The sequence below is a fragment of the Petromyzon marinus genome, chromosome 51, assembly GCF_048934315.1.
Source record: "Petromyzon marinus isolate PM22_M1 ecotype Great Lakes invasive population chromosome 51, UKy_Petmar_22M1.pri1.0, whole genome shotgun sequence".
NCBI classification, from domain to species: domain Eukaryota; kingdom Metazoa; phylum Chordata; class Hyperoartia; order Petromyzontiformes; family Petromyzontidae; genus Petromyzon; species Petromyzon marinus.
In genome coordinates, this window is record NC_133717.1 from 12,288,985 (window position 1) to 12,314,249 (window position 25,265).

The 25,265-nt window shown below is 47.1% G+C and overlaps 1 protein-coding gene across 4 annotated transcripts in view; it reads left to right on the forward strand.

Annotated features, from left to right (window-relative positions):
* Window positions 1-24,982, forward strand: part of LOC116953441 (glutamate receptor ionotropic, kainate 2-like) — a 209,955-nt gene extending 184,973 nt beyond the window's left edge. For 3 of the 4 annotated variants that reach the window (XM_032973660.2, XM_032973662.2, XM_076074997.1), the window contains 3 exons: window positions 4,677-4,899; window positions 6,169-6,419; window positions 22,743-24,982. In XM_032973660.2, coding sequence (XP_032829551.1) covers window positions 4,677-4,899; window positions 6,169-6,419; window positions 22,743-22,901 — 633 coding nt within the window. In that variant the 3' untranslated portion in view covers window positions 22,902-24,982. Of the gene's footprint in view, window positions 1-4,676; window positions 4,900-6,168; window positions 6,420-15,362; window positions 18,118-22,742 lie in introns of those variants that run through there. The other variant, XM_032973661.2, reaches the window with a different exon arrangement.
* Window positions 24,983-25,265: the final 283 nt, after the last annotated feature.

A 25,265-nucleotide genomic window follows, 5' to 3' on the forward strand; every position in this document is an offset into this window, starting at 1 on the left:
AGAAATTCATATTCTTTGGGTCTTTCGGTAAATCCACATAGATAGAAAAAATAACAAAAATCTAAATCACGACGTTTCGATCGCAACACAAGCAATCGTCTTCAGGTGAAAAAAGAGAGAAATCTGCTGAGACAGGCTGTTTATAAAGGTGTAGAGATGTGCGGGGCATCTAATGTTAATGTAGGAGTGAGTAGGAGAGAGTGAGTAGGAGATATACATTTGCTTGTAAATGTAAGCTCAGCTAGGGCCCGGAAATTTGCTGGTAAATGTAAACTCGACGGGGGCCAAGCTCGGCTAGGGCCCGGACAACGCAGTGGCAAGCCGCCATTTATTAACACACCTAAAGGTTACGTGACATCATTACAACCATCTGGTCCACAGGGCGGGTTCCACAGGATTGAAAGGATGCCCTGGTGGTCCCAATTTTTAAAAGTGGGACCGCACTGATTGAAATCACAACCGGGATATCTCTGTCCTCGGTGTTTCAGGAAAAGCCCTGGCAAGGATTATTGAACATCGCCTTGCTAGGCATGCTGAGAAGATGCTTGCAGAGCCTCAATATGGTTTCATCTGGTTCAGATACAATGGAAGGCCTGGGTGCAGTCATGGGATGGCTCCCTATGGCGCTCCCATCTTCTCTATGCAGATGATGTTGTGATTGCTGCCCACTCTGAGAACGAGTTGTGGATGCTACTGCTGAACCTGGAGCGTGCTACCAAGAGAATGGGGCTTTGCAATCGGCCTCACGAAAAAAGCACCTACCTGGGTATTTCATGTTATTGAATGCTCCCCTCCCTCCATTCCCCCTGAGTGATGTGGCAGTTGTGGGGGGAGTGGAAAAGTTTCCATACCTTGGCAGTGTGATTATGGCCAGATAAGGTTTGGCAGCAGAGGGCTCACTCCAAATCAGTCGAGCGGCGTTATCTTTTCATCAGCTGTGTAATGCCCGTGCGGAAGCTACCTGGTCTATCCCTACATCTAAAGCTTCGGATCTTCTCAACACAGTTATATTGGCACATCATGGTTATTATTACACACTTTTAATGAACTTGCCGTTCTGTTTATATTCTTTCAAACCTTTTGACGCTTAATATTTTCGGATCTACGAAGCCTAACGAGCTGAAATGTTCCACACAGACTTGTCGTCTCGCGTGACAATTCAAGATTTCATTGAAAAAAAAAACCGGCCCAGGTCCCGGCGACCCTGGACCTATTCATGTTCATTTTTAAACTTAATTTTAATAATTAATTAACACTCCCACATTCCTCCTCCTCCCCCCCATTTAAAATCACGAATGGTTGTGCCCAGCTATGAGGGGTCACGTCTCGTCCAATCAGAGCGGCTGCTGTTGGGGCCGGGGGTCCTCTGACCAATGAGAGACGCGCGCGAAGATCGCTGCTCCTCATGGCGACGGAGCGGCCGCTGTAGTTCTATTCTTAGCGCGAGACCAACAATTTATAATCCTAATAAATAGTATTGTTCATGAGAAAGTTTTTTTTGGGGTAAGATCGCGTAAGTATAAATGTGTCATTACCCCTCCACCACCCGACACAGCCAGTAAAGTTTGTCACGTAAACAAAATGTGCCAATTAATTATTAGTGTAGTGTATAGTGTGGTATAACTACTTCAGCCCACCGGTGTGTTCGAGAGTAAATCCACAAAATTTACCATTTGAGTAGTACGACGTTTTGCTGGTAATTGCATCCAGCATCATCGGGCGATTTGCCGGAATAGTTCTTGTAACTAATTGGCACGTTTTGTTTACGTGACAAACCTTACTGGCTGGATGGTGGTGGGTTACGACACATTTACACTTACATCAGCGACCTAACCCCAATAAACTTTTATTATGAATAATATTGGTCGTGAAAGCCCTACTTACGTGTTAAATAATATTATCATTTGTCACGCCCGTTCCGGGCGAGCAGGTGAGCTCTCTGATCGTGATTTTGAGTTAAATGCCCTAATGTTATCCGTGTTTTGATTGGCAAAATGTCCTCATTGTGATTGTTCATATAAACGCTTTAAAGCGCTAATTCCGTGGATGTTGAATACGGTGTCGGGATATGCACAGCTTTGCATATGCGCGCATTGTTATACCGTCGCTGTCTGTTTTACCATCTTTCTTACAGCACAGTACTTAATGACCGCAAATGCGGTTAAGCGTGTTATACTTATCGTGTTGGTCTTAATTTCATTTCACTACTTTGCAATCGGGGTGATCGTTATTCTAATTGTAATAGCCGTGCTGCGTGCTATCATTTCATTACGTAGACTGTTGTATAGCAATGCGCATGCTTTCAGTTATTGTAGGGGTCAAGGGTTCACATAGGCAAGCCATCACTATCATCGCTACAGTCTTAAAATAGGTACCACTTTGTGCGAATTCGTCAATGGCTGTTAAAATTGCCTCTGCCATGGGAATGTGGAATTGTCACTGGTAGAGATGAGCGCCGCACAATGCCCGTAGGAACACCTAGACCTTTTGTCAATCCACTGCCGGATGAGGGCCTCCCCACGCCGTGCTGATTGTGGAGGCCGTTTGACCGTACTTCACCCCGGCTGGTCAGTGCGGATTGGTAAAGGCGTGCGGCATAGACGTACAGTAAAACTGCCCCATGACAACTGGCTTGTGCATGGTTGGGCACCCATCCAGGCACTGCCCAAGCTCAGATCTGCTTGGCTTTCGAGGTCCGACCAGATCGGGCGCATTCCAAGTCCGGATGATTTGTTCATAAGCGTTGAGGGTTATAGTGATGCTGTTCTTAACAATTAACATCTCGCAGTGGCGAGTAGCAGGAGAGGTCGTGGGTTCCATGCTGACCCTCACACCTGCTGTATATTTGGAGTCTGCATGTTCTCCCCGTGGTTGCGTGGATTTTTCTCAGGGTCCTCCGCTTTTTCCCCTCCACATTTAGAAACACGTCCTTCGATAATCAGCTGCTGTATATTTCCACATGATAAGCCACTTTATTGGGCTATCATTTGTGGCCAGGTCGCTTCTGAAAAAGAGCTACATAGCTCGAGTGGGCCTTACCTGGTAAAATAACATAGCAGTTAATTTGTTGCAATAGCTTTCATGGTAAAAAATTGATTAAGTAAAAAAAAACTAGTTTTTCAATGCACACACTTTTATTTGCACTCAAAAGTAGAAAATCTATTATTTTGACACCAGGATTTATCAAATTTGACGTGCTGAATAAAAGTGGGTGGCTTCCTTTCGATGTGTTTAATTTTCTGTATGCAAGCCACCCAATTTTATTCAACACATCAAATTATCAACTTTGATTAATTCTGGGGTCAAAATAATTAATTTTCTACTTTTGAGGGCAAATAAAAGTGTGTGTCTTGCAAAACAATTTTTTTACCTATTTTTTTTTTGGCATGGAGAAACTTTCAAATTCCATTGCTATGATTGCACGGGTGGATCGGTGACGCAGTGGTGAGCATTGTGGCGCTATGAACACGGCGATCTGAGTTTGATACCCGGCCATGCTCTCTGGTTCTTTCGGTAAAGTCACGTAGATAGAAAAAATAATAAAAGAAACACGACATTTCGGTCGCAACACAAGCGTCCGTCACCAGGTAAGAAATTATAATCTGCTCTTGTGGCGTTATATAGGGATGGGAGGCGGGGGGGGGGGGTTGTAGAGTCGTGGCTGCAGGAGTTCACGGGGGGAAGATGGGGGGGGGCTATGGCCAGCACCAGTGGTGGGTGATATCTGAACCAGTCTCCGAACCAACGAACACTAACCGTCATTGTGAAGTGCGGCCCAACAACCCCCAGGGCCGGTATGGCATGGGGGGGAGACATTCATCCCACAGGCTATGAATTATTATTTTTATTATTACGATCGCACAGATGGAAATTGCTGAATTAATTAATGAGTCTTGATGAGCTCTCACATTGGAGTTACGGTAATTGAGTAATATTTTACATATATTTTTTTATGGCTGAGTGTGGTGGCGGTGGTGGTGGTGTGCAGATGTGGTGCTATGCCGGGGGCAGGGGGGGGTCGTTGTTGTTGGATTATTCGGATACGGAGCCAATGTGAGACTTCCACCTTCCGTGCGATAAGCTGGACGTCTGAAAAAGAGCTTTACATATCTCATCGGATTCCTCTAACATAAATACATATGCCGATTCTCTTCATAGAGGGCAGTACGCCACTCACCGGCGTGGCGAAGTATGGCCAAATAACACAGTGTGGGAAGACCATCACGCAGCAGTGGATTGAGAAAAGGGCTGAAAAACAAACAAACTGAAAAACAAACAGACTGGAAGACAGTGCAGCAAGCACGTTACAGTCCCATTTGTTCCTCGCCTTTTGCTATACGGGGCCATGTGATGTGGGCAAAGAACAAAAACGTTATTTTGCCACTGTAAAAGCTTGTAAAGGTGCAGCCCTTCATTTTGCTTGCTCGTGCCCACTGCTGGCCGAATAGCCTCTTCCACGAGAGAGCAATGCGGCCTACTCTTCCACGCTTGCCGGACATCTCGGGAGCGGGCGGGCAGGGAGTGCCCACACTTTGCCCCACCATGTGCGCGCGACCTGCTGAACCGGCTCACTTTTCCCGCCGTCTTTAACGCGTCCGCCCGCCCGCCCGCCTGCCCGCCTCGGTGGCCCGCCAGCCCGCCGCGATCTGCTTTGCGCTTGTATTTCTCACCCTCAGAAATCCAAGATCTCGACGTACGAGAAGATGTGGGCCTTCATGAGCAGCCGCCAGACGGCGCTCATAAAAAACAACGAGGAGGGGATCCAACGCGTCCTCACCACGGACTACGCGATGCTCATGGAGTCCACCAACATTGAGTACGTGACGCAGCGAAACTGCAACCTCACGCAGATTGGCGGCCTCATCGACAACAAGGGCTACGGCATCGGCACGCCTCTGGGTGAGCTCCCCTGAGGAGTTACATTTCTTAACTTGCTTAAAAAATTAATATATATGTATTTTTTTATTTTGATGTCCTGGGAAGACCTACATGTTTCCGAGGACAGCCGGCTACAACAACCCAGTAGGCAATGCCGGGTTAGAAGGACGGTCCTTATAAACAGCGTTTGGTATGACGATCCTTGACGCGGAAGAAAATATCCGGTCAGGTGGCTCGGCGTTACAGGAAATGGCTCAGAAATCGAAAGGCTGCCAGTTCAACTCCTGATAAAATTAATTACCACCTTTTGGGGAAGTCACGGCGGTTGTCCTGAGTATACATAAACTAAAAGTATTTTATCTTACCAGGTACGGTGCCACTGAGCTATATAGCTCTTTTTCAGAAGCGACCTCATTATTATAAATGGAAGCTCAACGAATCGGCTTTTCAGCATGGGAATTTTTGCAGCTAAATACTCTAAATGCGTGTTGATTCTAAATGTGGAGGGAAAAAGCGGAGGACCCTGAGAAAAATCGATGCGACCATGGGCAGAGAGAGACATGCAAACTCCAAATATATAGGCGTCAGGGTCGCGATTGAATCCACGACCTCCTGTATGCAAGGTGAGATAGTTAACATCTAGCCACCTTGGCACCCACATTTGCTTACTACTCCCGCACCTCCGATCAGCACAGTTTGCTATGTACGGTGCGACAGAAGTCCAACATACATACGTACGAATATTTCACCTGGATGGATAACGTCACGTTTGGGGGGGGGGGCGGGGGAAGTTGAGCGTGCTTGCGGGACGTCGACAGGGGCAGCGCCCGCTGTTAAGACAATGGAGATGCGAGAATAAAAGCACGTACAAAAAAAGACAGCGAAGATGCAGTTGTGATATGAAGAGAGATGTTTAGAGTTACTGAAAGGTGCACTGCTCGTTGAAGTATATATGTATGTTGAACTTCTTTCGCACCGTATGTAGCCAACCGGGCCAATGGTGACGCTCACGAAGTTGTTCATTAATGACCGGGGGCACGAGCCCATGCTGCTGGGGCGAGACACGAGTTACTCCCGGGACGCGCCCGCGGATTTGTAAATTAAAAACTCCACAGCCAAGCAGCGGGCCGGTGAAGCGTCCACGCTCCCGCCGCGCGGGTCTTGCGGCTCCCGGCCCCGTGTGTGTGGTTTGTTGCGCCGCTCGTAAGAAGATCAGGAGGTTTGGCCGCACCAAAATCCAACCCTTGCCGCCGGCGGCGTTGCGCTGCGTTTGCGCCGCGCTTCGTGCAGGCTCCCCGTACCGGGACAAGATCACCATCGCCATCCTGCAGCTGCAGGAGGAGGGCAAGCTGCACATGATGAAGGAGAAGTGGTGGCGCGGGAATGGCTGCCCCGAGGAAGACAGCAATGAGGCGAGCGCTCTCGGCGTGCAGAACATCGGCGGCATCTTCATCGTGCTCGCCGCCGGCCTCGTCCTCTCCGTGTTCGTCGCCATCGGGGAGTTCATCTACAAGGCGCGGAGGAATGCCAAGATCGAGAAGGTGGGCCCAGCCAGGGTGGTGGTGACAGTGGTGGCGGAGATGGTGGTGGGAATGATGGTTGGTGGTTGTAGCGATGGTTGTCGCAATGGTGTTGACGCTGGTGGCGGTGGCAGTGGTACTGGAAATGGTTGCAGCAAGGTCTCAGTTACGATGGTGGTGATGGTGTTGGTGATGGACGTGGGCGTTGTGGTGGTGTTAGCGGTGGCGCTGGATTTGGTGGTGGAGGTAGTGGCGGTGATGGTGGTGAGTGTGAGCACGGTGGTGCCTGAATGGTGGATCTTTGTCTTCATCTTTGGTGGTTGGGGAGCGGTAGTGTAGCGGTTAGCGCGCTGCGCTACGAACCTGGCGACCCGGGTTCAATTCGCGCTCACGGCCAACACCAGTGACGATTATCGGAACCGGTCCTGGGCCTCCCCTAGGTCGACTCAGCCTTAAATGAGTACCTGGTGCAATGTGTAATATCGTCACTGGGGAGACAAAGGCGGCCGGGCGTGGTGTTGGCCACCCACCCCCTTGTGTGCCGTGCCGGCCTGCATAGGTGCTCGCGAACAGCACTTGCCCCAACAGTTTGTTAAGGTTATATGGGGGATCTTTGTCTTCATCTTTGGTGGTGGCAGTCGTGGTTAAGGTTGTGTTAATGATTGTTCTGGTGTTGGTGGCAGTGATAACTGCCCTAATGACTATGGTAGTGGTGGTGTCGGTGGTGGTCGTGTGAGTGGTGATGCTGTTGGTAGTGGCAGTGGAGATCTTTCTGAGACCGAGCCGTGATCATTTGTGTGAAATACCCATTTCGTTGTCCTTCTCCCGCACCTCTGATTAGCGCGGTTGTCTACATAAGCTGCGAAAGAAGTTCAACTTACAAACATTTGTGGGGTCAATGAGCTGGTGGCGGCACGGCAACTAGTTTTCTGACAAGGACGCCTGTGCATTGTAGTCTGAAGTGTGGCTCTTCCTACCGTGCAGGTTTCTTTTCCTACCGTTTCATACCGAACAAAGAAAAATTTACTTTACCAAAAAATAACCAGGCACCGGCTACATTTGCTTGGCAAATAGTAAATATGTAAACCACTGTTGCGAGGCACGGCTTGAGAGCGTACGCTGGTCGCGTTTCACGTGCAGCGACGTGCGTGCTCAAGAGGAGTGAGTCGAGTATGGTGACTTCATAATTTTTGGCAATTCGTCTGATGAAGCTGGCTGTTGTAATCACCAGCGAAACGTCATTAAACTAAAAATTCGAAATGTCGTGGATTTTCTCTTCAGCACACCGGTGTGCAGAAGTAGTAACTAATTGGCACGTTTTGTTTACGTGACAGACCTCACTAATTGGCTGTGTCGGATGGTGGTGGTGGGTTAACGACACATTCATATTTATGGGATGTCACCCAAAAAGAACCCCTTTATTATGAATAATATTGGTCGCGAAAGCCGGTTATGTGTTAAACTGACTTTGATGCTCTCTGCCATGTGGTGTTTTTTTTACGTCTGAACTGCGGTAGTCCCCGTGTCTCCGACACTCGGCTCACCCCTGCGCAAGCATTTCAATGTCTTGGTTCATCGATTCAGTCAGCGCTGGTGTTTTTCTTTGTGTGGAACTCTATCTATATTACTAGACTTGGTCTCTGCTCCTTGGGCGTGTAGCGCAATTCACTCACTCCATCCGAAGATTCATTGAATTTCCGCTATTTTGGGTCAGTGATTCGATTCGAGAATCAATTCCTCTTTTTCTTGTCTTACTCTCGAGTTAATGGCTTAAATTCCGCCAATTCTGCATCCAGCAAAGGGTCAAGGCCTCCTTTTCGCCATGTTCAGTCATGGGGGTGGATTTGACCATACTTCACCATGCTGGTCGGTGCAAGTTGGTGACGGGGGACAAGGGCAGGGATCTGGTTCTAACATCACTCGCCACTGATGCTAGCCGTGGCTTTGAATCTTGATATTCATATATACTGGAGGAATCCGATGAGATATCCAGTAGAACTGAACTTGGGTCCCCTGGTTCATAGCGCAGCATACTCATCACGGCGCCATTCTTCCACCCCCTATCTGCATGTAATTATCATATATTGTAATTATCATAAATTGTTTGGCTGTCTGTCATTGCGTGTGAGTTTCTGGCGGCAGATGGCAGTGCAGAAAAATCCGTTGTTGCGCTGTACTCTGCTGCCATTTCTATGCTCCCCACATTCCCCAACCGGCAATGACGATAGTGGTGAAGTATGGACATACAAACCCACAAGACCTGTATGGAGGCCCTCATCCAACAGTGAATTGACATGTACATGGGTAATGTATTTATAAATGGACGATTTAATGTTTGTATCGTGATTGTAAAAATAATAATAATCGATTACATTGTTACATGAACTAAGATTCTTAAACTACAGGCGCCACATTCGGTGGGTTTTTTTTGTAAAAGTAAGCCATCGGGACTATCCCTGCCACTAAGGCACAGGAAGAGATGTCTTCTACCCCTGCTGGCTGATGACGGTGGGAGCCTTGGCAAGAAATGGTGGGAAAATGACCTACATAGTCATAAAATAAAATACAATCTTGCAAAACCGCACCCATTAATCTCGAAGATGTGTGCCCGTTGGGAATAATGCACCTCAAAGTCTTGAATTTATTATTGGAACACATCCTTTGAGTCAACTCTCTCAGGCGTACCATTTCTCTGTATGCGTTGTATGTGTGTACATGTGTACGTGTGTACGAGGGCTGGCCAATGGATTTGAGAATGTCACAGTTTATTAATATCGAATGGCTCAATAGCTCAAAATCCACGGCGAGTCTTTCAATGTAATCGCCCCCCTGACATCGCGGTCGTCGGGTTGAATAGTGGCTATAAAAACAGGGCTTCGCAATCAACCAAAAATGTAAATGAAGTAATTGTGCATTTTACAAACATTGCATTTCATTTTTTACATTTGCTTTATACAGTATACCATATTGAAAGAAGCATGAAAAGTCTCCCAACCCAGCCTACTGGCGACTAGAGAGCGGGTTATTGATAGCGAAGTAATTGTGCCTTTACAAACATTGTATTTCATTTATATTTATTTTACATACCGTTTTAAAACGAACATGCAAAGTTCACCAACTTAGCCTGTTGACGATTAGAGAGCAGGTTATTAAGTCTTTAATTTGAGCTGGAACAAATTAACGCTGTCCTGGGAATGATTGTTATGACAGGGCAACATCCATCTTGCCTTATTTTGTCCGAAACCTATTCATAAGATCATACCAATATGCCATGCGATCATATAGAATTATTATCGATAGACGTACCTTGTACTCGAGTGGTAGTGCCTTCTTCCCATTAATGACTCCTCCAAGCCAGCCATTACACGAACACACTCCAGTGTGGGAATCTTTATCCAACTCAACTATAACTAATTTTATTTTACCAGGTAAGACCTACTTTTTCAGCGACCTGGCCACAAATGATAGCTCAATGAAGTGGCTTGTCACGTGGAAATGTATAGCGGCCAAAGAGTCTAGAACACATGTGGATTCTAAACGTGGAGGGAAAAACCGGAGGACCCGGAGAAAAATCCATGCGACCACTGGGAAAGAGACATGCAAACTCCAAATATACCGGTGTCAGGGTCGGGATAGAATCCACACCCTCCTGCATACCAGGTGAGGTAGTTAACATCTCGCCACAGCAAATGTCATTGCACACATTGGCAGCACCACAGCCATTGCGAAGCAAAAGGCCTTCCGGTAAACCCCCCGTAAGATATTCTTAGTTTTTTCGGTAAAGTCACGTTGAAGACTTTACCGAAAAAACTAAGAATATGAATTACTGCAGTCACGAAAGCTTTAAATCAAAATTTCCCCCGTAAGATGTTTCAAAAGAATCACTACCTCCCTAGTAGGAAGAAGCTCTCGTCAAATGGAGCGAAACGTTGGACATCGTGCTGAACAACACGTGGTACAACCCAGACAGCACATTTGAAAGAGCTGCAAAGCAGCGCAAACCCCGCGAACACCGAACTCAGCGGTAACCTGCACTTGTTCAAAGAACGTACGATACTCCTTCAATCTTCACCGTGTATTGAATGCTTAGCTCGGCTGCCACACGTCTCGCAAAGAGGGAGTTAATTGTGAAGAGAGGCGAGGGCGATGAGCGCTGGCACATTTGCGGTGTCGCGGCACGTCGCTGTGTTTTTTTGGGTCTCCTTGCCACGAGCTGCGGTGTCGTGCCAGAGGGCGCAAATCCCACGAACCTCTCCTCGTGTGGACCCGCTGTGTGTTTGTGGTGATAGCAGACGGGAGAGGTTGCCACAGCGGTGAGCGTGGGGTCGTGCGCATCGGCCGACCTGTAACACCTGGGTCAATCCTGCGACTTCCACGCCTCATATGATAGCCTAAAAAGTGCACCTAGCCTGGCACAAGAACTTTGGTGACGTCCCCATCGGTTAGTTTGTGGTGAATTGCTGCTGTTGTTGCTTGGTGCATGGTGGTGCAGTAGATTGCACAACGGTCCACCGGAGTTTGATGCCTGGCCAAGGCTAATATTAGTGGAGACTGAAATCAGAGCCATGCCTGGGCCTTTTCTATGTTGACTCCACTCTCAAAGAGTGCCTGGTGCAGTGTGTAAATATCAGTGCTGGGTGACAAAGGCAGGTGAGCTTGATTTATGCCACAACCATCCTCTTGTGCCCCGTGGCAGCCTTATCAGATGCTTGCCCACATCAATTGTCTTTGTGATCTATGAGACTAACCAGAGGAAGATCTGTGCCTTTGTGTGTTCGTGTAATGGTGAGTGCACTGCACTACAATCCTGTAAACGGAAAATCATTCTCGGCCATGCATATATCACCGGTGATCATCGTATCTGAGCCTGTCCTGGGCCTGACCAAGGTCAACTCGGCCTTAAAATGAGTCCCTACTGTGGCAATGAACGTAGGCTTTGGGGAGACAAAGGTTGCCAAGACGCGGTACTGTCCGCACCACCTCCTCGTGCCGTGCCAGCCTCGAGTTTTGGGAGCAAGGACATGACCCTTGAATGCAAGCTTTGTTATGCAATCCCGGCTGTACTGCACAATGAAGGAGCCTTTCTGTTGTGCCTCTGCGCATATTAGCATTTCACATTTGATGAAATTCTGTAATGCGTTTTCCGGAAATTGACGATGTCTGTTGCAGAGCACAGCGGAGTAGTGCATACCTAGGGCAGTCGTCGGAAGCGGACGGGGATCAGAATGATGAGAAATAGAGGCAGACGAGCGCAGGTCACAGTGTGCTTTTTTTTAAGTTGAACGAATTAATAAAAGCAACATGTGTGCCTAAAGAAGAATATTTTAGTCGGTGCGCATTTGTTGGCTGACCATCGAACAAAGACGGTGCTCACCGCATCGTGCGCGGCGCTTTCAGATGCGCTTCTGCGGCCGTCTGGAACGCTCTTCCGATATTTGGAAGCCGCTGGACCCATGCACTTATAAATCATCTGGATTGGAAACTAATTTCTTTAGTTAGTTAATCCTCTTCATCCTCTGTGGGACATTAGGCCAAAAGAACGGATTTTTGTGCTTAGTATGTTGTCCTTACCCCGCACCTCCAAAAAGCACGATTAGCGATGTACGGCGCGAACGAGGTTCAACATTCATACATACTGAAATGACATGGATCGGAAGGATGGACATTGCCAAAGGAAGTGGAACGAAAGCTGCAGCCTGTGCAAGGAAGCATAGAGAAGCTCAAGCTAGAAATTGCGCTGAGAGGCGGGACGTGGTGCGTGCACAGGTTATGGACGTCACGTTGACCCTTGAGAAAAGTAAGTGGGCTTGGACAGGTCACGACGCTCGAAGGGGCGATGGCCTGTGGTCGAGATTAATGAAGGAATGTCAGCCGAAGGAGGGAACAACCACCGAAGGTACGTCACTCACAGAGACGGAGCGATGAATCGGCTTCTGCGCACGAGCTAGATTAGTCATTGCATCGTGCGACCGGGAGCTGTGGCGAAGGTTAAGCCTTAATCCAGCAGTGGGAAAATCCTGGCTGATGATGAAATGCATGTGAGCACGAATGACCTCTTATGCCATTGATGTCCAACTGTGTGCAGTTATGCAGATACTGTATTGTAATGCACACGTGTGTTGGTGTGTGTGCGTGTTCCTTCTTACAATTACCGATTAATCCATCTCTTGAGCTATCACTCATCCGTTAAGCCATCCATCCAGACGCCCATATATCCACTGAGCTGGCTTATAATATAGCCATCATGTGTTAATCAGTTTGGCTGTCTGTCATTCTTATACGATGCTTACCCATCGCTCCGTTCGCATGTTTTGTCACATCCCTGCGTCTATTTGTTAGAATTGCATCCGTCCGTCTCAAGTAAACACGGTGAATGAATTTGTTTAATATTTATGTGTACATTTACCACAGGGATATTTTGTTGTGCGTGTGTACCGACTGCGGGGTTGCCACCTGTGCTGGTTTTCCCCAGGATAGTTCTCTTGTTGAGACGAGCTGACCCTGGGAAATCTGCACTTCTTCCCGGGACATTTAAAGTCCCAGTTTTTGTTTTTGTCAATTGCATGAGACAGAGCTCAAGGCCGTGCATTTTAAAGCTTACCTAAGTAACCTCTATCGAAGTCACCCATTCCTTAATCCTTGCACGTTCCTGTTATCGAATTCACTCTATTCTGTCACCATTTTTCTTGAAGCTACGTCAAGCACCTTGAGTGAATGTGCTCTATAAATAAAAAAATAAGATAACTTTTGCATCTAGTTGTCCCCTCATCGTTTAGGAGTAGCATCATGGAGACAACACATGACACCAGTGGTGGGTGCCATGGTGACGAGATGTTAACTACCTCGCCTGTTATACAGGAGGTGATGGGTTCGTATATTTTGGAGTTTGCATGTTCTCGTATATTTGAGTTTGCATGTTCTCCCCGTGGTCGCGTGCATTTTTCTCCGGGTTCTCGAGTTTTTTCCCTGAAAATTTCGAATCAACGCGAATTTGGAGTGTTTGGCCGCGATACATTTTCACGTGACGATAAAGCCACTTTGTTGAGCTATCGTTTGCGATAGCCAGGTCGCTTCTGAAAACAGAGCTTACCGTATGTAGCGCATTGGGGCCTTACTTGGTTAGATAAAAAAAATAGTTTATTATTAGTCTGATTGGGATGTTGCCCTGGTACAAGGGAAGGAAATCCCCCCCCGCCTCCCCAGTCCAATGTGTAGCCCTATTCGTATCTCGGTGCCAACGCCACTCAAGGTCCCCGTGGGCCATGGTGAAAACTTCACCGCCACCTGCGCAACCAGATAGCCGTTGCATCTCTCCCCCCCCCCACCATACCACACTGCATGTTTTTTTTTGGGTACGTTGGAAAATTTGCTTGTGGGGGGCGGGTAGGGGGTAAAGTGTGGGTATTTTCCATCCTGGCTGTGGAGACGAGGAGTGGTCCGAGCTTCATGGACGAGCCGCCAGACGCTTTGTTTGGACACCTTGTGTTGGCGTTGTGTGCAGGGGGCACGGCGCGTGCAAGCTGCGCGTGTTCTCTGCGTGTGCCAAGGGGGTTCGCGGTCTTCGAATGATCTCGTGGATAGCGGGCAGAAGAGGGCGATCCACCTGTTTGCCGGGCCCCCAGGCGAGCTCCGGATTTGTTGACGGGGGGGGAAATATTTAGCGACACGCAGGGTTAGAGCGGCGCGCAAATAGCAGCGGAATGCTCTCCGTGTAAACGCGAAGGCGGGAGAAGGAAAAACGAACTTTGAACTTCCTCCAAAAGAATACGGAGACTTTCTTTGGCTTTAATGTAAAGTGTCACAGCTCTCAAATGGAAATTAATTGTAAAGGTAAGTTACCATATTGTGGGCACTGTTCAAGTTCTGAGGTGAGTGTATAATATTCACATCATGTAATATTCATTCCACTTTTGGCTTTCTTTTACACTTTTTGTTCATCTCATTAATATTTCATTGCCAAGGCGTTTAATCAACATCACATTTCCCATTAAACCTTTTTTTCAGCTTTACTTTACATTTTAATTAATTTCAGTCCTTCCACTGAGTGTGGTGTATTCGCTTGCAATTTATCATTGTTTGCTCTTACTGTGTTTACCTTATTTTTGTAATTTATATTTTATTTGTTTGAATATTATTTGAATTAATTTGTTTTTGTTTCATTTCTTCTGTTTTTGTGTGGTATGTGATCCCCGCTTTTCACTGCATGCATGTTTGTGTCTGTATGTGTGTCTGTGTGTGTCTGTGTGTGTGTCTGTGTGTGTCTATCTGTGCTATTCCACACGCTTGTATGTGTCTGTGTGTTCGTGTCTGCCTGCAAACTCTTGTATACACACACATACACCATGCACGCATTAACACAACAAATTGATGTGTACACATACGAACACTTCACGTATGACTACGTGCGTACATGCATCACCATGCGTGCATGCTCAAAACACATCTCAAACACACACACACGCTCTCGCGTGTTAATACACACGCGCACTCACATACGCACCCTGTCTCGATTGAATTCAATTCTCACACACTCAAACACACATACCCACACATAAACACTCACGTACGTCCATACACTCGCACACTCTCCCTCTAACGCACACACCACACTCTCACACACATGTTCACACACGACGACATATTTACATACATACCTTCATTCACACATACACATTCTCACACTTGCTCGCACACACACACGACCCCTGTCAATGCATCCATGCTCACTTGCTCTTACACACACACACACACATGCTCACACTTGCTCTTACACACACATGCTCGCACTTGCTCTTACACACACACATTCTCACACACACGTGGCTTTCTCCGTCCATCCATGAATCCATGCTCACTCGTTCGCTCGCTCTCATACATACGCACGCATTCTCACACAAACACGTGGCTCTGTTCATCCATGCCCGCCCGCCCGCCCGCTTTCCCCACGCGGGCCGCCCCCCCAAGGAAGCGGAGTGCTTCTCGCCGGCCCTGCCCTGCGTGGGCACGCAGTGCTCGCTCTCCCCGTCCGCCACGGGCTTCTCCGTCGACGTGGAGAGCCGCAGCCTGCTGCGTGGCGATCGCACGCTGCGCACGCAGTCGTCCATACAGACCGTGTGACCGGCAGCCTCGCCGGGCATAGCTGCTACCCCCCCCCCCAAACCCACCTCTCCCATGGGGGGGCAGCAGCAGCAACGGCAAAAGCCCCCCCCCCCCCCCCCCCCCAGCACTCGAGGTAATCCGCTCGCTCGTGCAAAGTTTTTTTAAAAAATGTATTTGCATCATCTGTAATGGCCCAAATCGTGCTGCACGTGCCATTCCGTCCAAAACAAAAAAACCCAAAGGGGAGATTCAATGCAAAGCAGATCGGGTTGAGCAATGATGCAGTTGTTCCTCACCGGTTGACTAGTCACACGCTCGCTCACTCCCTCGCTCACTCGCAGATAGTGAGTTGTCTCCGTATCACCCTTCTTAAGCTTCTCCCAAGGTAACAGTGAGCCGTGGATTCACTCAGAAGACTCCTCCTCGTTCCGGGACGCGTGACCTACCAGACTAAATTGCCTGGTGTCACCCACCACGCTGTGTTCAACGCACCACAAGTGCAGGCCGCATCTTCAACTTCTTCCCTTGACAGGTCAAAACATAATTTGGTGGCCAACTGAGTGAAGCGTGTCTCACGGCGTGGGGAGGCCCTCATCCAGCAGTGGATTGAAACAGGGGCTGTACACGTGCATGCCTTCCTGAAACAGGTGTTATTAAACGTAATCGCAAAGAAATCACTCGAGAAATGTGCACACACGTGAACACTGGCAGTTGTGTGCAAGCGCATCTTAATTACAACTTATTTAAATTGCCCTATGAAATAATAGCGCCTGCCATGGGAATGTGGAATTTCACCGGCTAAAGCACCCACGACTTTATAGGAGTGGTTCTTAACCTGGGGTGCACGCTGCACCCCTGGGGATGCGAGATGCCCTCTCTGTGGGTGCGAGACACGGCCAGATTTGTTTTCGAAGATAAATCATCGCAAACATAAATTAAGCACGGGCATGTACGTGTAAGTACAACTACTTTGTTTCATCAAGCCTCTGTATTAACATGTTTTATCATTGATAACTAAAGGAGTTGCAATTCAGTAAAGGTCAAGAACCGCTTTAGAGGATAATTTAACTCGCAATACCACACACGTGCTTAATTGCAATGAACGTGTCAGCTCTGTGGTACCGCAGGTGTGTTTAATATGGAATGTACGGTTTCATAGCAAGCCGGGAGGGAGGAGGGGGTGAGAATGAGATGAGTAGTGGGGCGTACATGGGGTCTGGTGAGGATGGGAAGGACGTGAAACGGAATGTGTGCGCGTGCCGTGCTCAGAATTCAGTTAACATTTCCTTTATATTTTAGATGTAACTGGAGACATTGACAACGATGAAATGGGTAATTACATCTGCATTGGGTCTGTGCGGCCAATTTTCCAGGCACGGCACATTGATGTCAGCTTCAACCGCTCGGCAAGACCGCACTATGTAATTTCTCAAACGGCGGACGTATACAAACAGCCACTCGTGTGGATAAGCACAGACGGGTTCATGCACCGGTTCAAAGTTATTTTGACGTATTTGCGGCGCACGCTCATGTAACCCATTATGTCACAGATACAGGTAAAGAATTACGGCACGATGGTGGGGACAAATAGTTGTGGTGCGCAGTCGATTTACCGTGGATTAGTCCTGCACAGAGACAACCGTTTGCCAAGGGGCTAAAATGTACGAGCCACGACCCTGTACACATGGCATTTCCCTCAAATCGTGGTGCTTGAAACAGAAACGGATTGCACGGTGGTCAAAAGTTATACCAAGTTTTTAAAAGTAACTTTTGTTTTTTGTAGACGAGAGAGAGAGAGAGAGATGGTTATGTTCGCTTAACGCGTCACCACGCTTGAGTTTGTATTCAAATGACAGGGGGAACACACTAGTTTTACCATTGGTCCGGTGGCTTTCCTTGGAACATTCCCACCACGGCATGCGAATTTACGACACCAGGCCATCGCATTTTAACGCTACAACTTAGATTCCTTAATTATTGTCGGAAAGCTCCTGAAATGAATGATAATAAAATAACTGGAAAAAAAGATAAGCATTACACTATATTAAATATGAACGCCTTTTGTCACAATTTATTGAAACACCGCGGGAGAAAATGTTTCAAGGTTGCAGAATTATATATATTTTTTATATCTCTCTCTCTTCCTCTCCGCACCATTCAGGAGTTCAGGAATCGCTGCTCGCTCGAGATAATGTTGGTAATTGTCACAAACGATACTTGCATTTTCAAGATAAAGGGACACGGGAGACGGAAAGCACTCGAGGCATTTTTTGTTTGTTTACGGTGTCACCAGGGCGGGTGTGATAAGAGGTTTTAAAACTATTTTCCACCATTAATTGCGGAGGCAAGTAGAATGGATTGCAGTTACTCTTGCGCGTTCGAAATCATTTGCTTAAGACTCCTAATTTCATATACTTTGTGCCTGGGAAACAGTATGAAAAAGACTTGCTGCTTAGGATTGTGCACTAAAGGCAGTTTCGGATTTGCATTACAAATCCTTCTGTAATGAAGGGTGTGAAATTACTCGCGCGATATTCACACACGCTCTCGTGTGATTATAATTCTAGCCCACAATGCACTTACTATCTCGTGCGAATAAAGAATCGTCTCTCCAATTATAGGCAGGCATGCAAAAAAACATCATTTATCCGCGTCTTGCAAATTCAGGGTAGAACCTCGAATTCACGTCTCGTCTTACAACACACCTGTACCTCGCTGGGAAGAGTTAATTGCGCCAATGCTGTGGTGCAGTGGTTGGCACATTGTGAATCGAGCTCAGGTGACCTGAGCTACACATCAGAGGCAATTGACATTTAAAGTGGTCCTTAAAGTGATCCTGGCAACTTCACTTCCCTTCACCAACGCGCACTTGCCCAGCACAATGAAATATGGTCAAACAACCAACCCACGACTTGCACGCCACGTGGAGCTCTTCATCCCGAAGCGGATTGACATGCACCGTTAAGCATTAAGGACGCTTCTTTGCTCGGGAACTTGGCATGTGATCGCAGGGCTGTGAGTTTACAGCCAAACCCGAATCAATTCATTGTCACCATCACCACCGTTCTTGTCCTGAGGTGAGTAAAATGTGTACCGCGCCAGTGAGGCTACACCGATTGGCAACACAGATAAGGCAGCCATCGGTAATCTCCTTGCGGAGAGACTGCCCTGTCTCACAATGACGGGAGGCTGTCAGATGAATGCGGAACGATGTTTCACCTGCCGCGCCTGGAGACCACTGGGCCAGGCGTCGCAGCCTCCCAGCATCTCGCATTTGTAAAATTGCCGGTGACTAAAGTGCAAAACGTGAGTTCCCCCTCCCCCGAACGATCCGCGGGTGAATCATCGCGAGGGCTCTCGCGTGGTTTAATACGTTGGGTCGGGGCGCGCTTGAGAGATTGAATTGAAACAACGGAGGGCAGCAACAGGTGAAAAGTGAAGATTAATGACTCACGCCGGTTCATTGAGACGTGTTCGCCAGGAGACCGAGAGACGGAGGGAGGAGGAGGGGGGGAAGGTCTATTGATTAGACATTGAGAGCTGTTCTTTAATTCCTTTTTGTGAGCGTGTGTTGTCTAGTGCCGTGGCACTTGGGCACTTTGTAAGTGCGCGTGCGTATTGAGAGCCACGCCTCTTGTACACGAGCTCCAACCCGCAGGCAAATGACAACGGCTAAAATTCGTACGCGATTAATGGATACGATACAAAAAAATTGTGTTAGCGTTTGGCTGCGGTGGTGTGAAATAGTCAAGGTTATCCGTCTAACCAGGTGAGAGCTACACAGGCCGGGGAAATGGGTGGTCGCGTCTGCAAAGCGTGAACGTGGGTCGTCAAAGCGACGTGGGCTAAACGAATAAAAAATATAGTCCAGCGATGATGCGAATGGCAATCGGCGCGTGAGAAATAACAAATTGAACGCACGTTCATAATTGTTGAATAATAAATTCCCTGCAGCGTAATTCGGCTCGGGAAGATAAGTTTTGACTTTATCTCAGTGCATTTACAAAGTTATAGAGACATTCAAGATATATGAGGTGACTATTGCACTATAAGTAAATAGACAAAGATAGATTTGTGAGTCATTTGAAATTTCAAGGGACGTCAGATATCCCAAATTTCAAAACGATATTAAGACTGACACTATATTTACAGAGTACCATTTAAACATCAGTTACCACACCCTTCAAAGATTTGCCAAATCTCCTTTCCGCAACACGTGGCTCAGTTATGCACTTGGAACGAATGATTGCATTACGATTGGAAGGATAAGTCTCACGCTGTTGGTGTTGACATTTACGATGGATCATTCACACCCCCCCCCCCCCCCGTCTCACGACCGTAACTCCGTGTGCATGCAGAGTCATACGATTCGGCAGAGACAATCGGTGTGTGTTTGGCACGTCAATTATTTTGGCAAGAGAGCAAACGGCAAATTTCGCCTTAAAGTTGGGTGGGGGGGGGGGAAGTCGCCCTCTCAAACTTATAGCTCCGTTACCAAAGCCCCACGCGGACAGTGCGGTGTGTCAAAGTTCGCCGCAAAATAATAACTCAGTTTTGTAAAAAATATTATTCGACAATTGTATTATTTAATTCTGCCATCAAATGGAGAATCCGGTTAGAAATCCTGCGTAGCTGCGCGACCTGCTGTGTGTGACGGAGAATGGATGTGGAACTGATTTTCCACAGGACATCTGAAAAAACCCTTCAAGTGGCATTTTAGTATCCTTCACAGTCCAGCAATCGCACTCTACCACACACCGCGATGCGATTGTGTGTCGCATTATGATGAAACACCGATATATTTCAATTCTCAGAGATGCAATGTATCCACACTAAGCACAAAACCAAATTTCTATTGACGGATCTCCGTGCAGTCATTGGTGACTGCACAAAGATCCATCAACACACGACAGTTGAGAAACCCAGTTGCATCACAGGTATGTGAAACAGATTGGAACCCCGGTACTCAGCAGTTGCCACCTCAATGATCTGACACCCGAGTCTCCCACCATGTTGAAGAGTGTGAGAGTTTTCAAGCAAATGTGACGAGGTCATTCGGGGGGCTTCTCAGCTGAAGGATTCCAGGGCAGCCCCCAGGCGGCCACACGATATCAGTGCAGAATAAGACCGTGTTAGATTGTCGCAGCTCAACTATGAGGAAAGTAATCGGTGAGCACCGCCAGCTGCTTTGTAAACCTAAATGAATTGAATCGCTAATATATATTGACGCCATCTCTTATGGCATATTGCACTAATCTCTACTGGACATTTGTGAAAAAGAGCTTCATAGCTCTGGTGGTGAGATGTTAACTACCTCACCTAGTAGACAGGAGGTCGTGGGTTCGATCCCAACCCTGATGCCTGTATATTTGGGGTTTGCGTGTTCTCCCTGTGATCGCATGGATTTTCCTGCAGGTCCTCTGGTTTTCCCCTCCACATATATAAACGTGCGTTGAGTGTATTTGTCTGCTGTAAATATCCACGTGATCAGCCACTTCATTGGGCACTCATTTGTGGCCAGGTCGCTTCCGATAAAGAGCTGCGTAACTCAAAGTGGGCCTTACCTGGTAACATAAAAATACTTGGGTTCGCTCACAAGATTCCTCCCAAGATATTATCGAGGAGCTCACCAGAGCTGCCTCTAGTAGAGACTCCTTCCGCTAGCAGTGGCGTGAGCAAGCAATTGCAGGGCTGCACCCTTTTACCCTGTGCACTCTTCATCCAAGCTTTTCTCGCAGAAACTTGATTTTGATTAGATTTGTCCAAGTCATTTTTATTGTGGATGCATTTGTATGACAGGAATATGCCCGATCACCTTTCAAAGGAGGTATTTACGAGTTTCTGCCGTGTCTTCACGCGTACAAGTTGAGCTGTGTTAGGCCAATAACAGTGTATCCAATTCGAGTCAACTGTGACCATATCCGGAATCCAGGCGAATATACGTCCAACTCCGCTCTCCATTATATTGTCACCTTTACCTGGCTTTGGCAGACAGAAAAAGTGTTGAACTTTATATCAGTGAAGAACTGTATTACCCAGTGCTAAGGCTATGTCATATCGCCAAAGCCATCACCTGAAAGCCATATCGGGAGATTACCTTCGGCTGAAAGTGTGCATCACCAGTCATACCATTAACGGATGATGGCTTGAATGGATTGTGTAAGAGAAATCGCACTTTATTTCTTCTGTGCTGCGGAGCAGAGAGAAATTGAGTTTGGGACAGAGGAGGGCCTTGGGTGTTGGAAACCACATGTCAATGAGGTCATCTCAAGAAGATCTGTATTGATACACAGATGGACATCAATGTATTGAGGATTTTGGCGAAATGCAATTCACCGGTGTTTGCCTCTGGGGGAGGGGGGCGGATGTCAGATGTGCCATTGCACATCTGCTCTTGTTTGTGCACACGTGTGTGTGTGTGTTGACAAGTGGGGAGCGGTAGTGTAGCGGTTAGCGCTACGCTGCGCTACGGACCCGGCGACCCAAGTTCAATTCCCGCTCACGGCCAACGTCGGTGACGATTACTTGAACCGGTCCTGGACCTTCCCTAGGTCGACTCAGCCTCAAATGAGTACCCGGTGCGGTGCGTAAAAACATCGCCACTAGGAAGACAAAGGCGGCCGGGCGTGGTGCTGGCCACCAACCTCCTCGTGTGCCGTGCCGGCCTTCAGAGGTGCTGCTCGCTAACAGCACTTGCCCCAACAGTCTGTTAAGGCTACACGGGGGATCTTTGTCCTTTGAGTTGACAAGTGGGAGTGATGGTGCATTGGTAAGCATGCCATCCTTAACCGTTTCTCACCAACAGCACTTGCAACAACATTTTGCGTGAGCTAAATGGGGGAAGTGTGTGTGAATGTCTGTATACTGTGTATGTATATGTGTGTGTGTATGTGTGCGTGTCTGTTGTGGGTCGTGCATATTGCAGTGGGCAGCACACTGCACTCCAAAGCGAACAAACAGAATTTGATTCCCTCTTGCGGCCAACATCATGTGCGAATATCTGAACCGGTCCTGGAACCTACCCCTAGGTCAACTCGGCCTTAAATGAGCACCCGGGTTGGGTACTGGCCACGCTGCCCTCTTTTTTACGAGTCGCCACTTTGGTGTACACACACGGCACTCGCCCCAACAGCCCGCTAAAGGCTATACGGGGGGGGGGGGGCTGGGGGGGGGGCTGGGGGGGGGGCTGGGGGGGGGGGGCTGGGGCGGGGGCGACCTTTGTCTCTGTATCTTGTGTGCACCCAGCGCTCGGTGCTGAGCGCGATGGCGGAGGAACTCCGCATATCCCTCCGGTGCCACAGCAGAGTGAAGCGGAGGGCCCCGGTTCTCATCCGCGTCGAGGACTCGCTCAACATGCACACCTTCAACGACCGCCGGCTGCCGGGGAAAGAGACGATGGCGTGACTCGGCACGGCGGGATGGCGAGGCCGACGAGCGGCGGCGGCCGTTTGCCGAAGTCGACCGACCTCTCTCCCCGCGGCGGCGGCGGTGGCTCCTCCGGCTCCGTCTCGGCCTCGACCTCGTCCACGCACTCTGGCACCGAGTCTCCTCCGCATCGGATTTTCTGTGAAAACGTTGCGTCCGCCACCTGCCCCCACCCGAAGGGTTTCGATCTCGGAGCGATGCCCCCGGTGAGCCCGTGTAGATAGAGGGACTGCGGCGACGACGACCATGGTGACGGCGGTGGCGCGAACTGGAACTTGGCATTGTCGGGAACGTTTTTGGGTGTGAAATCAAGCAAAGTGAAGCGGATGGAACAACAGCAGCAGCAGCAACGGACAAACTAAATGAACACTTGAAGGAATTTACTTTAAAAACAAGAAATCACTCACGTAAAAAAAAAAAAACTTAAAACAAAATAAGGACTTGTTTGTGGTTGTAGTTATTGTTATCGTTTGACGAAAATGCTTCTTTAGTTTTGTTATGTTTTTTTATTTTTCTTTGCAAGTGAAAAAAAACATTTTAGGTACAGTAGTTGCGTTCTGAACACTGTTCGTTTGTTTAAAATACAACGTTGAGTGAGAATGTCCGATGGTGAAAATGATGACCTGTTCATTCATTGGTATACATACACTCGCTTGCTACAATAAGTTTGTTATTACCGTTATTATTATTACTACTATGATGATAATGTTGTTATTGCACCCGAGATGAATTACCCATGGTATTTTGTTCCAACATGGATTGTAAGAGTTTTATTTAAGAGCACTATATTACACTATATTTATATGGTTGAGTGGCGGTCAAATGATTTTTGAGAATGGGGGCATTTATTGAAAAAAGTCACAACCTAATGTCGGACCTTATTCCAAAGTCCTTCTCTATATGGTAATCATGTGGTGGAATAAGTGCGTTGATGTTGGGTGGCTACACTATTAAAACAGAATTAGTGAGTCGGTGCTTCTGATTAATTTCCCATTCTAAAACAGTTTTCGCTATCCTTTTGTATTATGTGTATGGAAAAAAAAATCCGAATTTTTTAACGTGTGTTATTCATCTCATCGAGTTGTCGCTATTATTTTTTTTCGTGGTATTATTTTTTGTCTGTTGGAAATAAAATATTTCTCCCGTTATGGTTAATAGACCGTTAAAAACCCATTTTACGCTCATTATGACAGGAATGACGATTGTTTTAAAACGAAGGAAGACATCGCTTGGTTATTTGCATCCTAATTTGAAGCAGAGTTGTGTTAATGGAACTGTGGGATGGCAGTAACGCTAGACGTGCCACGCACATACGAACGAGGGCGGGGGAGGGGGGAATCTCTCTTTTAAATGTTGCCCGGTCGTAGGGAAAAAAGATTTGGGATGGAAAATCCTGTCGGTGATTTTGGCTGGACAATTTTACGCTGATTTGGGATGGAAAATCCTGATGGTGATTTGGGATGGAAAATCCTGATGCTGATTTTGGCTGGAGAAATTTAACGCTGGTTTGGGATGGAAAATCCTGATGGTGATTTTGGCTGGAAATATTCTGACAGTCGTTTGGGATGGAGAATGCTGAAGGTGATTTTTGGATGGTAAAAATACTGAAGGTGATTTGGGATGGAAAATCCTGTTGGTGATTTATTGGCGCATCGGCGAATGGGTGAGATGTTTGGTAAACCTTTTGCATGCTAGGTTCTGCCAAGAAAATGTAAACTTTTTGGATAATTGATTTTTTTGACAAACACTGTTTATTTTTAATTTTTCCCAGCCAGTAAAAAAATGGTGCTTTTTAGATGACACACACAGCAATCCATGTTTTCAAACAGATTATTTTTTGTTCGATAAAATATTTGGAATGTTGGTAAATATATATGTTTAACATGTCTGAAATTGAATGTTGTAAAGACATGATGTAGACATGATAAAGCCGAGTCCCTTTTATATATTTAACTTTTTTGAGAGAAATGAAAGGCAGAAGGATTTTAAGACGCTTTATTTCGACGATGTTGTTCTTGTTTGTGAATACCGGATTATCAGGATAAAGGGACATGATTTAATATGCTTTCGTCGTGTGTTCGGATTTGTACGTGGTGTGTTCTGATTTTAATCTTCTCCCATTGTTCAGTCAGACCGGGGGAACATTACCATCACGAGTGATGGTCGACTTTGTTGAGATTAATGATCAATTTTCTGTTATTATCATTTCTGATGGTTTTCTATTTTCTTTTGATTTCCTATATCGAAACCTTTTTTTCGTAAACATATAAGCAAATACAACCCACCGTAATTGATTCAACATAAATTAATTTACAAGGCATATAACTTTTATCAGAATGTCTA